Source organism: Guyanagaster necrorhizus (assembly GCF_019112545.1).
Source record: "Guyanagaster necrorhizus MCA 3950 unplaced genomic scaffold BT62scaffold_59, whole genome shotgun sequence".
Taxonomy (NCBI): domain Eukaryota; kingdom Fungi; phylum Basidiomycota; class Agaricomycetes; order Agaricales; family Physalacriaceae; genus Guyanagaster; species Guyanagaster necrorhizus.
This window is the reverse complement of record NW_025064938.1, coordinates 41,078-54,828: the sequence shown is the minus strand read 5'-3', so window position 1 is coordinate 54,828 and position 13,751 is coordinate 41,078. Positions and strand designations below refer to the sequence as shown.

General features: G+C 42.4%; 1 protein-coding gene and 1 pseudogene across 2 annotated transcripts; one reads left to right on the top strand and one right to left on the bottom strand.

Moving 5' to 3' along the window:
- Positions 1 to 2,040: 2,040 nt before the first annotated feature.
- Positions 2,041 to 6,471, bottom strand: BT62DRAFT_1081265 (uncharacterized protein; the record flags this gene model as incomplete). The annotated part of the gene is made up of 14 exons (XM_043179654.1): positions 2,041 to 2,166; positions 2,432 to 2,689; positions 3,316 to 3,365; positions 3,427 to 3,490; positions 3,546 to 3,613; positions 3,914 to 3,927; positions 4,320 to 4,498; positions 4,550 to 4,579; positions 4,630 to 4,701; positions 4,760 to 4,878; positions 6,108 to 6,170; positions 6,233 to 6,269; positions 6,323 to 6,403; positions 6,457 to 6,471. The coding sequence occupies 14 exons, from the start codon at positions 6,469 to 6,471 to the stop codon at positions 2,041 to 2,043; spliced, it is 1,176 nt and encodes a 391-aa protein (XP_043033371.1).
- On the top strand, positions 2,056 to 2,145 carry BT62DRAFT_t190 (annotated as a pseudogene). Its single transcript has one exon. The product of its transcript is annotated as a tRNA-OTHER (tRNA).
- Positions 6,472 to 13,751: the final 7,280 nt, after the last annotated feature.

Genomic DNA, 13,751 nt, shown 5'->3' with positions numbered 1-13,751 from the left:
AGCCAGGTCTGCCATCCTGAGGTGAAATATATAGTTGATTTACAATCAAAAAGTTCTTCCACTGACCTTAGAAAGAGGAATGTGTTACAATTTCTTACTCCTTTTCTTTTCTTTTAACCCCTATTTATGCTTAGTCAGGGCACCAGACCAGGCGCTTAAAGATCGTGGGACAAAGGCTTAGTCATCACAACTGGCCAAGTCCGTCATTGTCTTTCGATGCAACAGCATTGCCCGATGATGCAATCAGCCTTTTATGTACAGTAACAATGCTCCAGGACAATGAGCACAAAAGACAGAGAGACACATAATAAGTACACAGTATTATTAGCAGACCTTGTATAGTATTTAAGGAGCCTGCTCTCATTGGTGAAACCCCAGCTTCGAGCTAAAGTTTATACATCCTCATTCTACTCTCATACTAATCACACAATGCCTTGAAGCACAGGGAATCAACCAACAACACATAAAGTGAACTCTGATGGAAGGCTTGAATGCAAAGCCACATTAGTTTATCATGTGTTAAGTTGATCATGTGTGGCTTGAGCCTAACAGAATGTCATTGAATGTATTCAGTCTCTTAAAAGGTTCAGAGGCATATATATTGTATTCAAATTGAGATATTCACACAGTATCTCTCAGTAAGAAGCAAGAAGAATGGCTTAAATGTATGTTATGATAGAGTAATAGTTGATTGTTTCTAACATATACTAAGAAACTGCCACTGTACCATATATAGTTACAGCTATAAGCTGTATATAATAATGTCCCCATACTCAATACTATTTACAGACCCCATATCCAGTAAGTGTGACTTCACTGAGATAAGTAACATCAGTAAAAAGTGATATTTCATCATGTTGACTCACTCTATGTGAAATTAAACAGGAATCCTGGTGTATTTGAAGGATTATTATAACAATCATATAAATACAGCTGTAAAGAATTCATTATACAGTGCCTACCCTCAGTATCTCTGATACACTGAAGGACTCACAGTATGCTCATACACAGTGATATTTGACATCAAGAGAGTATAGTATCAGGAAATGATGAATGAATGCTTATTGGCAAGAGAGAAAAATTCACTTCACTATGAATCTTTTAAATAGATTTTCCATTTCTGAGGGTATGTTTTCTTCTTGTCTAGGGCACAGAAGGGCTACATTTCTTCATTGGAAATATATACATATACTGGAACATTTATTTCACAATAGCAGAATACTATTATAGGTATCCCAATGGTGACAGTCCCTCCATAGATGTCAGAAAGAAAGCTGTGCAAATAATGAACTTAAAGTATGATCTACCACCCTGAAATTTTAGCATCTAAATAATAACATAGTGAGAACCAACTCACAAAAAAATAGGGAATGGCATCTTCACTTCTTATTCTCCTGAGGTTACTCAAGAGGATGTTGTGTGGTACTAATCTAAGAGGCGTCAGGTAACTATACAAAGAGGATGGAAAGCATAGGCACTCAATATATTGGCTCAACTTGAGGGACAAACACACAATCCCATCAGTTGTCTGTGAGACTGATAATCAACTGTCATTGAGGCACTGAGGTAAGAACATGTTATGAGATGAGCACTCAATGCTAAGCAGTGTAACATTCAAATATCATCATATGCAACAGAGTAGTTTGTTGATGGGATATAGTGAATACAGAAGACTGACTGAAAAATGGCAGCAGTTGTTTGCTTGTTTTCTGATCAGCGAGTGAGTGGACTAAGCTTAAGCCTCGAGTTAAGACCCAATGTAGATTAAGCGTTAGTTGCAACAGAGGAGGACAAACAGTCACCTTAGTAATTGTTGTCACTTTGTTCTGCTTGATTCACGATTCATCTGTCTTCCCCATACCTATTAACGGAGCAGATAGTCCTTCTTTGTCATAATTCACTCAGTGCCCTGTTTGACTCGAGCTTATAACTGGATAATTCCCAGAGGCTGGAGGACCATTTTCAGCCCCGACGCGGTATTAAAACGCCCATCACTGGCCGTTAGGATTGTGAGTAAGAACCAAGAAGGACAGTACGAATTCATGTTAAATGCACGCCATGATAGATCAACAGTAGATCGTCTCTCACATATGACAAGGCATTTAGTGGCATGAGAAAACCACGGTTCGACTCCGTGTCATGGCCTTTGTCTTCTGTTTCATTTTTCTGTAGAAGAGAGTCGCAGAGCATCCTACCACGTATATCTCTGTTTCTCCCTTGATTGGCCTTATTGACGATATCATCACAATGAAGTGGTGTCGCTTTAGTCTCATCTTTCTATGAAGTGTATTCTGAGAACCAGAGACCTGTACTTTTGACCGCGGTTACTTGGAAGCGTTATATGCCAAGAAAAATACTCACAATGACATTTGGGACTTCTCTCCAAGCAGCCGAGTCCATAGGAAAACCTTAATAGAACATTCAGGCGTACGAGACCTGATGGAGTCACAAACGCCAGCTTCCAAGCACCACTCTCCGTCACGGTCTCGCTCTTATCCACCTTGTCACCGACAAAGCACGTTTTTTGCCCAGTCATCGTCCAATCTTCCACAAAGCTTCGCACACCGGGTCTCTCTGGGCATGCGTACAGAACATCGAGTTTCGTGAGGTGTACGACCAGCCAAGGGAGCTTAACACGAGTTTGGCAGATTTGGTAAAGCACGTGTGAGGAGATATAGATGTCCGGGCTCTGCGAGACCCGTGTAATATAGATCCGCAGTTCAAGGTGAGGAGTGTTGAGATTCGGTTTTCACGGCTTTAATATTGTATTCTATTTATATATATATTACTGCTTACCTTATACTTTGACATTTTCATACCTATTGGCTTGACTCGGAACCACCACTATCCTTACTCTATACAATGAAATATACCCACGTCTCCCTCTGAACCACCAGTACCTCAATTCCAATGAGGAGATTGTGTATGTGGAGGATGTAGGGGTTAGTGAATGAGGGCATTGGCATGGTCAGGTTCCTCCGAGATCACGTGTTGCATTGCCGTAGATTCCCGTTTGTCCATAGCTACAACTGAGATTATCACTAGCCATTCCAGATTCCCTCTCTTGGACCTAGCGATATGATTCCAATACATCGTCTATAATGCTGGTTTCGTGACAGCCAATTATGTGGATATGGAAGAAGGACCCTAAGCAATCCTGGCTGCCAAGGATTCCTCTTTGTCAAGACTTGGCAGGGTTCAAAGCTCATAGTGGCCTCGATAGTGAGAGCTCGTGAGGTAAATCGGACAAAATATCTTGTGACAAAGGGTCAGCTCTTCATTTGATAACAAAGAGAAAGAATAACGTACACGTACCACACACTCTCGAGCCCTACGCTCACGGGAGAAGTGTGTCATAGGTGTACCTATTCCAGGGTAGTCATGAGCGTGAGACGAGAAGGAAAGATCGATCGGACCCTTTGATACCGCCCGAGAATCTTCTTCGACAGTTAATGGTTATATCTATGCCAGAAACGCAGCGTTTATAAGACTAGGATGGGTGCCGTACAAAGGAGCATATTTTCATCCATCCAGCGTAAACACACCCGCAATGGAGATCGATAGTAGCTTGACCTGTCCGGACGGTGTCGAGGAGAACCGGAATCGTATAAAACTGAAGATCATTATCGAAAGCCTGTTCTCTTGGTAGTAACAATAGTCTCCGGTGTCAATGATCTGCACTTCAGGCCGAGAAGAGAAGCTGCTACTCCTGAATGAATGTGTACTACTCAAGGTCTGCGGAGGAAATACCGTATTTCATATTCGAAAGCCTCGAATGATAGTCAAGTCCTCCTCCGTACGACATCAATGCAGAAGAGAGCTTCTCAACGGTAATATGCCGGTGGCCTTTCTATGTCAGACGGAACCTCGCATTCATATAGATGATCAAATCCAAGGCACGTCGAACGCATACACGCAGACGTATTCCTAGACGAATGACATTCGGCAGAATGTTGTCATGGAGATAGAGAGAAAATACTCTGGGGGTTGAACAGTGGCCCCTAGTCTCAATGAATCACCAATATGTCGATACGTCCTATCCGCACTCTCTGACTTGTGAGTTATATAAACGACCAAAGCTGGCAAAGAAACCTGCCGCAACAAAACGTATTTGGGCTTATGCTTAAGAATAAGCGGATGGAATACACGTTCCGGGAAAGGAGACTTGACAGTACGGTCCGAGAAGAGACACATTCAAAAGCGTCTCGCTATCCGTCGTGGAGAGAACTATCACACCAGTTCGACGTCAACCTCCCTTCTATTATTCCATCTTCCAGCTTCTACCACTCTATGATCCTTCATCCTATAACCAAAAGTACGATCCCCCTCCCTTGAACATAGCTATGAAGTAGAAGTCACAAAAGCTTCCTTTTCGGAGAATGGAGACGCTGTTGGGAATGGCAGGGAAGATCAATAGCTCGACGAGAGCATGGCCCTCGTACTCAAAAAGAGAAATGGGCGAAAGACGTTGCTGGTGCGTAGGCGGTGGGGCCACGTTCTTTCCGACAAAATTACTTCATCCCGCCATCTATGCCCGTCCCAGAGTCACCTCCTCCCCGAACGCAGAGGTGGTCGGTATCTATGAAAATAATCAGATTAAACACTCCAGAAGACGTTTGTGGTACAAACCTGTGCAACTCTTTCATCCTCTGACCGGTACCGAACACAAATCAAAGGGAACAAACCGGGACTGTCTTCCTCCTAATATACATGCTCTACACCTTGGGGGGTAGATGGAATTGGCTGTCATCAGGAGTACGTTCACAGGATACAAGGGAACGTGAAAGGATATGTCCGAAATAGAGGTGAAGGCCGCTTCAGCCATCATCAACCCGCATCGGCGACCTGGGTATTCTCGCTTCCCAATGAGTTTACCACCTATCCGTCATCCAAGATGTCATTCTTCATATACCTATGACCAGAAAACGTCCGGAACTAAGTAAACGAATCGTCTCCTTTGGAATGGCAGAATTAGGCCAGTGATTATGAAGCAGAGATGCAAAACTGGCTATTGATACAAATCCACGAGGAGATGTAAACTTCCCCATCACAATTAACGTAGATCAATCGCTCCACCCTCCGCTGAGGACGACCCACGTGACTGTTGCGTCGAAATATCCGGTGAAGTATAAACTATCCAGGAACGCCATAGACCTCACTCAAAAACACGTCCCATTCATTTTGGCCTGTATTAAGGTAGCGATTCGACGAATGATGCGCACGCTCGATGTCGAGACCTTTTGACAGCTCTTGGCACAGATTAGTACGTGCCGTATGTCGGTTTTTTGTTCTTCAATTTGGACACCTTTGTTCTCGAAGAGAGAGGCGCCGAATATTTTATTCAAAACGTGATCTTAAGAGGGGAAATAACTATTCGTGATCACCGATCCCATAGCGCTGCATCCCTAGCTAACTCAAAAACTATTCAAAATATCCTCTTAGTATTAATACTGCTCTACTGCATCCATTATCCCTTCGAACCCATTGACGCATAGATAGTGGAGTATATGTAAGAATGCCCGAGAGGCTCAGCGTTCTCTGTCCATATTGGAGTAAAAGTTAATATGTTATACTTGTAAGAATACGCTCGTCGCTAACTAGAAGTAAAGTGTCCGATGAGAGGAATAGAGAAGATGCGCACCTCATCCTTATCTGTCTACATGAGAACAGCAGCTGAGGCACTAACCACGAGGTACGTGGTATAAATACTGCTCTAAAGTCCGAGGAAGTGAGGAGCGTAAGTCAAGACTAAGTACGGAAATGAAACTAGAGTTTTCACTGTTAAGGAGTGGATCGTTTCAGCAACGACAAGAAGGAGGTATGACAGCAGGCGAGGGGCTCACGAGTGCTTGGAATTCAAGAGTACAATGACGTAGTGCATATAACACTTCGAAACCATAACCCTTTCGCCTGGTCGCCACGGTGATGATTGTGCAACCTTCTGATGAGAAGATGATAGTACGAAGATTTCAATGAGCAGCGACCATATCGGTAGGTCTTCCTATCCACACCTTGGACTACTTCACTTTGATTCTACAACACAAGTGCGGTAATTTTACTACAAATATTCTTCTGTACATGATCCAAAATAACCAACTTTCGAATACAAAAATCAGCGTACGTAGGAAGGGTTTCCTTCCCACCGCTATCCTCGAGAGACACCTGCAGCCCTACAAGTACGGTCAGCACCGATAACAAAAGTCCGATACTGCTCACGGTAACGTCAAATTACTTCCATCATCGCACTTGATACGAACTATTTGCGTGCCCTATAGAGTCTCAGCTTGGAAGAACGTCCGAGAGAGAGATAGGGGTCACGGACATTTCCCATACGAGTCGTCGATTCTACGACCCCTCCTACAAGACATCCAGCCGCGTCGTAGAAGAAAACACGAGAGCCGATCTAGCAAGAGGATATATATAGTGGTGAAGCTATGATGAAGTGGGTTCACGCACTGGATATGAGTCCATGGTGGGTTAACGTGAGATATGAGTATTTGGGACTTTTCAGTTCGATTTATGTACCTTCAAGGAGACGGTTTACAAGCAATAAGATGGGGTAAGGATATACATAGTCCCCACGAGATTCGACCCGCTGACATGCTACGGATGGATCATATTTTCTGTTAGTGATGATAGCCCCACATCTTGTTTATTTCCGGAGACAAATAAGGCTGAGATCTTGTGACGCTACCGTCTGCATCCACATTTTGAAAGAATCATTTATGAGGTTATACGAATCCTTTCTGCAAGTCCTTAGTATACAAACTTCTTCTTACGATCTTGGGTACAACCACAGGTAATTTCCTCACGAGAACGAAAGAACACCGACTGAATTACCGGTGGCGATAATGGTGGCACTGAATGCTGATATTGAATATGAGCAACTCGGCGCTTGCGCCACAACTCGCAGGTCATAGGAAACACGTACATAGCGTCTCTGCTCCTCCGCCAGTCCCTTTCTTCCGACCTGCTTCACATGACGGGTCTCGGATCTCGAGAGAACGAATCTCTAGCTGTTAGGCGGCGTATTGAACGTCTAAGTAAACCGTTCTGCAATGACATAGACAGCGTTCTTTCCAGGAAATAGCAGCTGTACTCTCCCTCCAGGAGAGCATCGGAAGATACCATTGGTGAATCAGGTCCGACAGGCAAGGTGTCATGCGACAAGACGACACATGCGTGTAATTCAACAAGATAGAGGCGAAATTCTGTCCACAGTCAAAGCATTAAATCATGGGACCATATTTTTAAATGAGCGCATGAGACATGGATTAATTCCTGTTTCGAACGCCTTTAAATAGCATAAAAGAATGGAAGGGTAAAACATGGATATCTCGGATGCTTAGAGCAATTCTTCTATACTATAATAGAGCCTAAAAAAACCTCCATGCTACATGGATAAATGGTAGATTGTCTCTGAATTTACCACTCAGTTGACAGTTCGAATCTGTATCATGGCAATTATTAATGATCCAACCAGTTTATTTCACTTGACATTCTTTTTTTTGGAAACAGGAACAATAGTTTGAGGGCAGCTGCAGGAGGGCAATTCGAGTCATAGCAGAATAGATCAAAGACATTGGTTTTGTCAACGGAATTTCCGGTTTCACTCCGGCTGGACAGATACATTTAGGAGCAGTCCATAAATACCAATCAATTGGATATCAGGTATCGAGTTCCGAAGTCTATCAGTCCAAGCGGGTGTTTTTCAGAGGCACATCTTCTCCTGGTCCAGATTTTCACCTTCTTTGTTAGAAACTTGGAGAAAAATGAAGGCTCACATCCATAATAAGAAATTTGCATTCTGTTCCATTTACCACAATGTTCAAGAGAAAGTTCCTCTCATACCCTGTAACTCTCCTGTCGATGACTTATGGTTCAAGGGGAAAACCCTTTGTCTAATCAGAGAGTCATTGTTCATCCAGATGAGATTGAAAAAGGTAATCATACTTAATCCTTCAAGCTTACCAGATGACTCACTGAATTGAACTATGGACAGCTGGTATTGGTACATCTTGATCTATATTGATAACAGGATAAGAAAACTTCGAATTAGTGCAAGCTACAGACAGAGAGAAGCTCCAAAATTGTCCCTTATTTGTGGAGCCTCCTCCAAATGATTATTCATACACCTCAGTGGATGACTATAACACAAAGAAGAAGCTCATAAAAAGAGCTGACAGATCTCTGGTATTGCAATTCAATAGAATTGAACTGTCACACTACAGAGAGGATACACCTCTGACCAATGGTGGTATTGGTGACTACATCCCATCTCTATCTGTAGAAATATCCTGCATGCACACTGAGAGAGTCTCTCAGTGCATGATTTTTTTTATCATCTGTAAGATACAATGAAATTTGACTTCTTTTACATTACATTTTTCTTACCTGGAAACCTCCAGTTTTTACATAAAGAGGATATGATAAAAAAGAATTTCTTTTTCAACAAATTTTATTATCCTTCTTTTTTCAGACCCAAAATTGCTTGTGAAAAGCTATTCTTTTGCAAGCTGTAACTGCACTTTTATTTGTGGGTGCAATATGGCTTGAAATAGATATCTTTTATTGTCTCTCCTCCTATCTAGAAAATATCCCAAAAATATATTCATCTACTTGCCCTAAAATATAACTAAAAATAGATACTTTTCCTTCTCATTTTATAGAATCTATTTTACTCATACATAAATGTCTGAAAAAGTTGCAACATTTTTAGACCTTCTTTTTCCATGCTAAAAACCTACCAGCCCCAGCAGTGCTTGAGACTAGAGTATATCTCTGTATACTACTGACTTAAATACTATATAGAAAAGTCTTAGTGATCTCAAACCAAGCCATGACTGAGCAGGATTTAGGGGCTAAAATGATGACATTACACCCTCTTCAAGACAATCATCCTCAATTGCTCAGAAGAGCCCTGGAAATAAGGTGACAGCTTCATCTTTCCTATTGATCTCTATTGAGATATCATACATTCAGTTTAGAGAAAATAGTTGGACTATGAATGTATCTGCTGAAGAGGTTTTGCATATGTGCAAGATGAAAACTGATGCAGCAGAGTGCTATTTGCTAATCACACCCACACTAACACACATAATACTTCTTAGTTCATTGGAGGATTGTAATATGATAAGGGTAGCTGTAGCAAATGTAATTGTCTTCTTACATAGTCCACTATGCACAAATAGCAATAGCATGTGTATAACAATCCTAGATCTCTCTAAGTCTTAAAGCTTTTCTTTTAAAAACAAGAGGTGAAAATGAATGTTGCCAAGCCTTAAGGCAAAGAGTATTGTTGTTCAATACAATACTTCAAAACACACCCACAAAACTCTCAAATAGTCCCAAGTACTGCTCAGATCAACTCAAAATCCCTAAAACACACATCTACAAGTGCCAAAGGGTTCAAACCTCTGCCACCTGTAGTGCCTCACATCACAAATACCTTGAAAACTCAAAATAGTGCCCTTCAGTGATATGCTGAGAAATGGCTAAGTGACTAATAGATGCAAATGAGTAATGAACTCTCAATCACCAACACCTAACCAATCAATGCACAATCACCAATACAGGTGAGTTAGGGTGATTTGAGTATGATAGAAGCACTCTGCAGACTCAGATAAATCAAATATGAAGATATAAAGGTAGTTTATTCAAGGCTAGTTTATATCCTAAAATACAATACTTGCAAGAGTGGTAGGAATAAGATATGGTATGTGAATTGAGACTTAAAATGTGAAGCTATGATGCTCAGCTTAACTTAGAAAACTCTGAAATCCAATAAACATCAAAACCCAATAATATATCTCTCAAGTGCTAAAACTTGGCTAGCTGCACCTGTGGCTAGCTAGCAGTTCTTGAAACTAGAGAACTGATACTCAGATGCTGAAACTCTTATTAAGCCAGAATCTAAATTATGTGAAAACCCAAAGTCCAGTAAAGACTTCAACTCTTATTCAATACAGGTGACTTAGTAACAATAACTATCCAAGTTGAGCTTACACACAAAACTGCTGGTACAGAGACTAACTACTGAGAGCTAGAATGCCTAAATCATAGGAGTGGATCACCTGCTGCATGATTCCCCCTTGTTCTGCTTTTATACATAACTAACTGATATAGAATCTATAAATAATTTAGTGTGGTTACTCATTTTACTTGGCTAACCCCAAAATTAGGTCATTATCCTGTCTTGGCACACCTCATATATCCTTTTCAGGTGTTCCAGGACTCCTTCAGTACTTTATTTCTATAGTCTATGAATGTTTACTATATAATTGATCATCCCATAGTTCCACTTCCAGACTTGCTGTTAATCATGATTGATCAATCATGGTGATCCAGAACAGCTGAGCTCTCTGATTGTGGCTCATTCCCTGAACTATGTGCCCTTTTGATTATTTATGCCCAAGGAGTTCTCATCATATGTATTTTCCATCAGACCCAGTGTATTCGCTATAGACTAATGAGTTCTGCTTTGCTTTTACTTCTGGTTTGAATGCTAGCTGGATCTTGTAATTCACTGCTAGTCATAGTAATAAATTCCTGAGCTAAAATATGGTATACCAGCTCTGATGGTATTTAGAATTAGCCTAAACATGATACTGTTTCTAAATCTATATTGACCTGGCATTTTATCATAGTGGTATTTATTCCTCTCAGTCCAATTTTGACTTCAAGATTATTAACCCAGTGCAAAGTTGTTTTGGCTAAGTCCACTTTGATTCTTAGCCTTCTTAGCATAGCATGGCTATCAGCTCAAAGCCTCAGCTATAGCTCTTGAATGGCTAGTCATATAGACTTCAGCTTATGCAAACATATAGTTTAAAATTTGCGAATTTTAGAGCTAGCCTGATACAATGCATATAATCAGACACTGCTCTCTTATTCTCAGGCTAGAGTGCAATTCAAAACCGCTTATTAAATTAAATTAGAGTTCCATGCAAGCTTTTATGCCTCTCACAGTTCTCAGATCTCTCTTAATGATATCAACAATAGATCTATTCTCTCATCCAAAGTTACAAACACAAACCCAGAGCTGGAGTGCAAGGTCTTCATGCTCCATACACTGCAACTGTGAGGGATTGGAAACTTGTCTACTACTTTTACAATGCTGTATTTAAATAGGCTACTACTATACTTACTAAGATACATCTAATATAGTAATTTCAACATGCAGGACTCCATTATGGAGTCTCTCATAAGTCATTCACATGCATGTCATAGTCTGATAGGCATATTCTGCTCTGGATTGAGACTGCCTTCTGTTTTTATGCAATCTGACACTGGTTAGCTCTGTTTATGGCTTATCCACATGTCTCTTCACATTCTTATCCCCTCAGGATTATTCTGCCACCCTCAGGACCTGTTCCAGGCCACTGAAATGATATCTCATGTCTGAAGTCAGCCACAATTGTTATCTTCTCTAGCTTAGTGTCAGGATATTCTGTATTACTTGCAATATGTGTTATTTCTGGCCTAGAGCATATTAATTAATTTATCTCATAGTTATGTATCAGTCATCAGTACTTCATGAAGTCCTGCATATGTGTCACATGTGCATGTGTTATGCATGCATGTGTCATGTGTGATGTTCCTTGTATACATGTCTATTAGAAACATGCCAAATGATTGGGCTTGAGTGCACACACAGAGTCTGTGTTAGGAACATGCCAATCGAGTGGGCTTGAGTGCACTCGTGGAGTCTGGTGGAGTGCATGGGCATCAACAAAGCTATTGGCAATGTCACCCTTGAGTTGGGGCCCAAGGATCTGGATGGACAGGATGGAGATTCGTCAGAGAAGTGAACTGGAATGTCCTTCAGAGCAGAATCCAACAGACAAGGTAGTGAGGAGTTGAAGTGAGTGCGAAGTGTGGGTGGCTTATCCAAGTTGATATTCAAACTGAGTAGTTACAGTGATATACATGGCTTTATATACTAATGGTAGCTAATTCTGAGTCGGGTTCCATTGGGTTCTGGTGTGAATATTCGCTACCGAGTTTGGGGTCTAGGTATTACAATGTGAAATACAGATGTGAAATGATAATGGTGAAATGAAATTAGTAGGTAATGGAAGTGGCTGGAGTCCGGTGGGTAGCATGATAGAATTCGTGGTTGGTTGAGGTGACATGGAGGCCGGTGGCATGTGCATAACAGTATCCCCCCCTTAGCGTTCTTCCCCTCAAGAGTGCTGATCCTGATGGCCAGTGGGGCCACATGGAGGATTGTTGGTGGCCATGGGAGTTTTGTATCTTGATCTGAAACCACCATCATCGCCTATGTCATCGCTCACATACTCCTGAGCCTCTGGTGAGGGGATCCACCCCCAATGGCCCTGAAGAGGCCAAGGAATTGTTTTGTCTAGAATGGGAGGCCATGGAGGAAGAATATGTGGAGGCCGTGGAGAGTCATTTGGAATGGAAAAGGGAGCAAGAGTGGGAGGAAAAGGTCTGGGTGGACTGTGTGGCCTGGGAGACATGGAAAAAGGAGCAGAAGGAGGAATTGGAGAGGAAGAGGGAGGAGGTTCAGCAAGCTGCAGAGAGGTGGGCTAAGGAGGCAGAGGAGGCATTGAAAAAGGTGGCTCGGAGGGTGGCTGAGGAAGTAGAGCCAGAGGGGATGATTATGGAGGATGGGTTGCTGATGACCCCTGTGGAGGCCACTGATTTTTGGCTGCATCAAGTTTTGGCAGAACGGTATAGTCCTGGCCCCGGTCTTCGCTTCAAGAAGGTCACTCACCATATGCCTCTGGAGTCCGATGATGAGCAGGCGAAGGGGACTGAGGGGGACGATGAGTCCGAGGAATCCGAGGGGACCCTGGAGAGGAGGAAGAGGGTGTGGGAGGGGAAGAGAAGGGCAGCGGTTCCGGCGGAGAAGGGATGTAAACACAAGTTCAGGTTGAGGGACATAGTGGATGACAGTGAGACAGAGGCGATCGTTAGCCCCAAAAAGCAGATGAAGTTGGAAGTGGTGGGGCTGGTGGAGGGTGAAGAATTGTTGGATGGTGAAAGTAAGTGTCTTGGTTTTCTTCCATGGCTTAACTTAGCTTTTGTTTTCAGGGAGTTGTGTGCATTGTCATCAAGATGGTGCACGGTGTTATGCATGACTGGTAACCGAAGGCACCAGTCGAGAGCAGACTTGCTCTCACTGCAAGGTCAAGAAAACTGCCTGTTCATTCAACAAGGGCATCACCACGAGTGAGGTGATCAGCAGTGTGGAGGTCTCCACCGGTCTCCACCAACTTTCAAAATTGATACGCAAGTTGATGTGTCGCATGGATGAGTTGGCGGATGAGGTGGCAGATGTTCGTGGTACTGTGGCAGGTCTTCAAGATGACTATGGTTCTGATGATATGTCGTCTCCTTCAGAGCTGTTTTTGGAGTCCGAGGTGGAGGCCTGGAAGAAGGCCCAACTGATTTTCAAGGATGAGAGGGACCAGGAGGTGGAGGATCTTCAGGAGGCGATGTTGAAGAGGCTGGACAAGGATATAGAGGAGTTGAAGGAGCAGGAGGAGAGCTCAGGTTCCAGTGTGGGCCTGTCGGGTTCTGCTTCTTTGTAAAATCTTTTGTATGAAATGTATATAGAAAGGGCGTCAGATGTTGGTAGTGGAGAAAAGAAATGTAATTACAAGATTTTGATTTTGAAAGTGTAAAAGTGATTGAAATGGTAAGGTGGGGGCTGGTGGTGTCCAGAGTAGTATTGTATTAGGAATGGGATGTTTGAATGACTTTGGACAAGGGTCCTGGTTTGC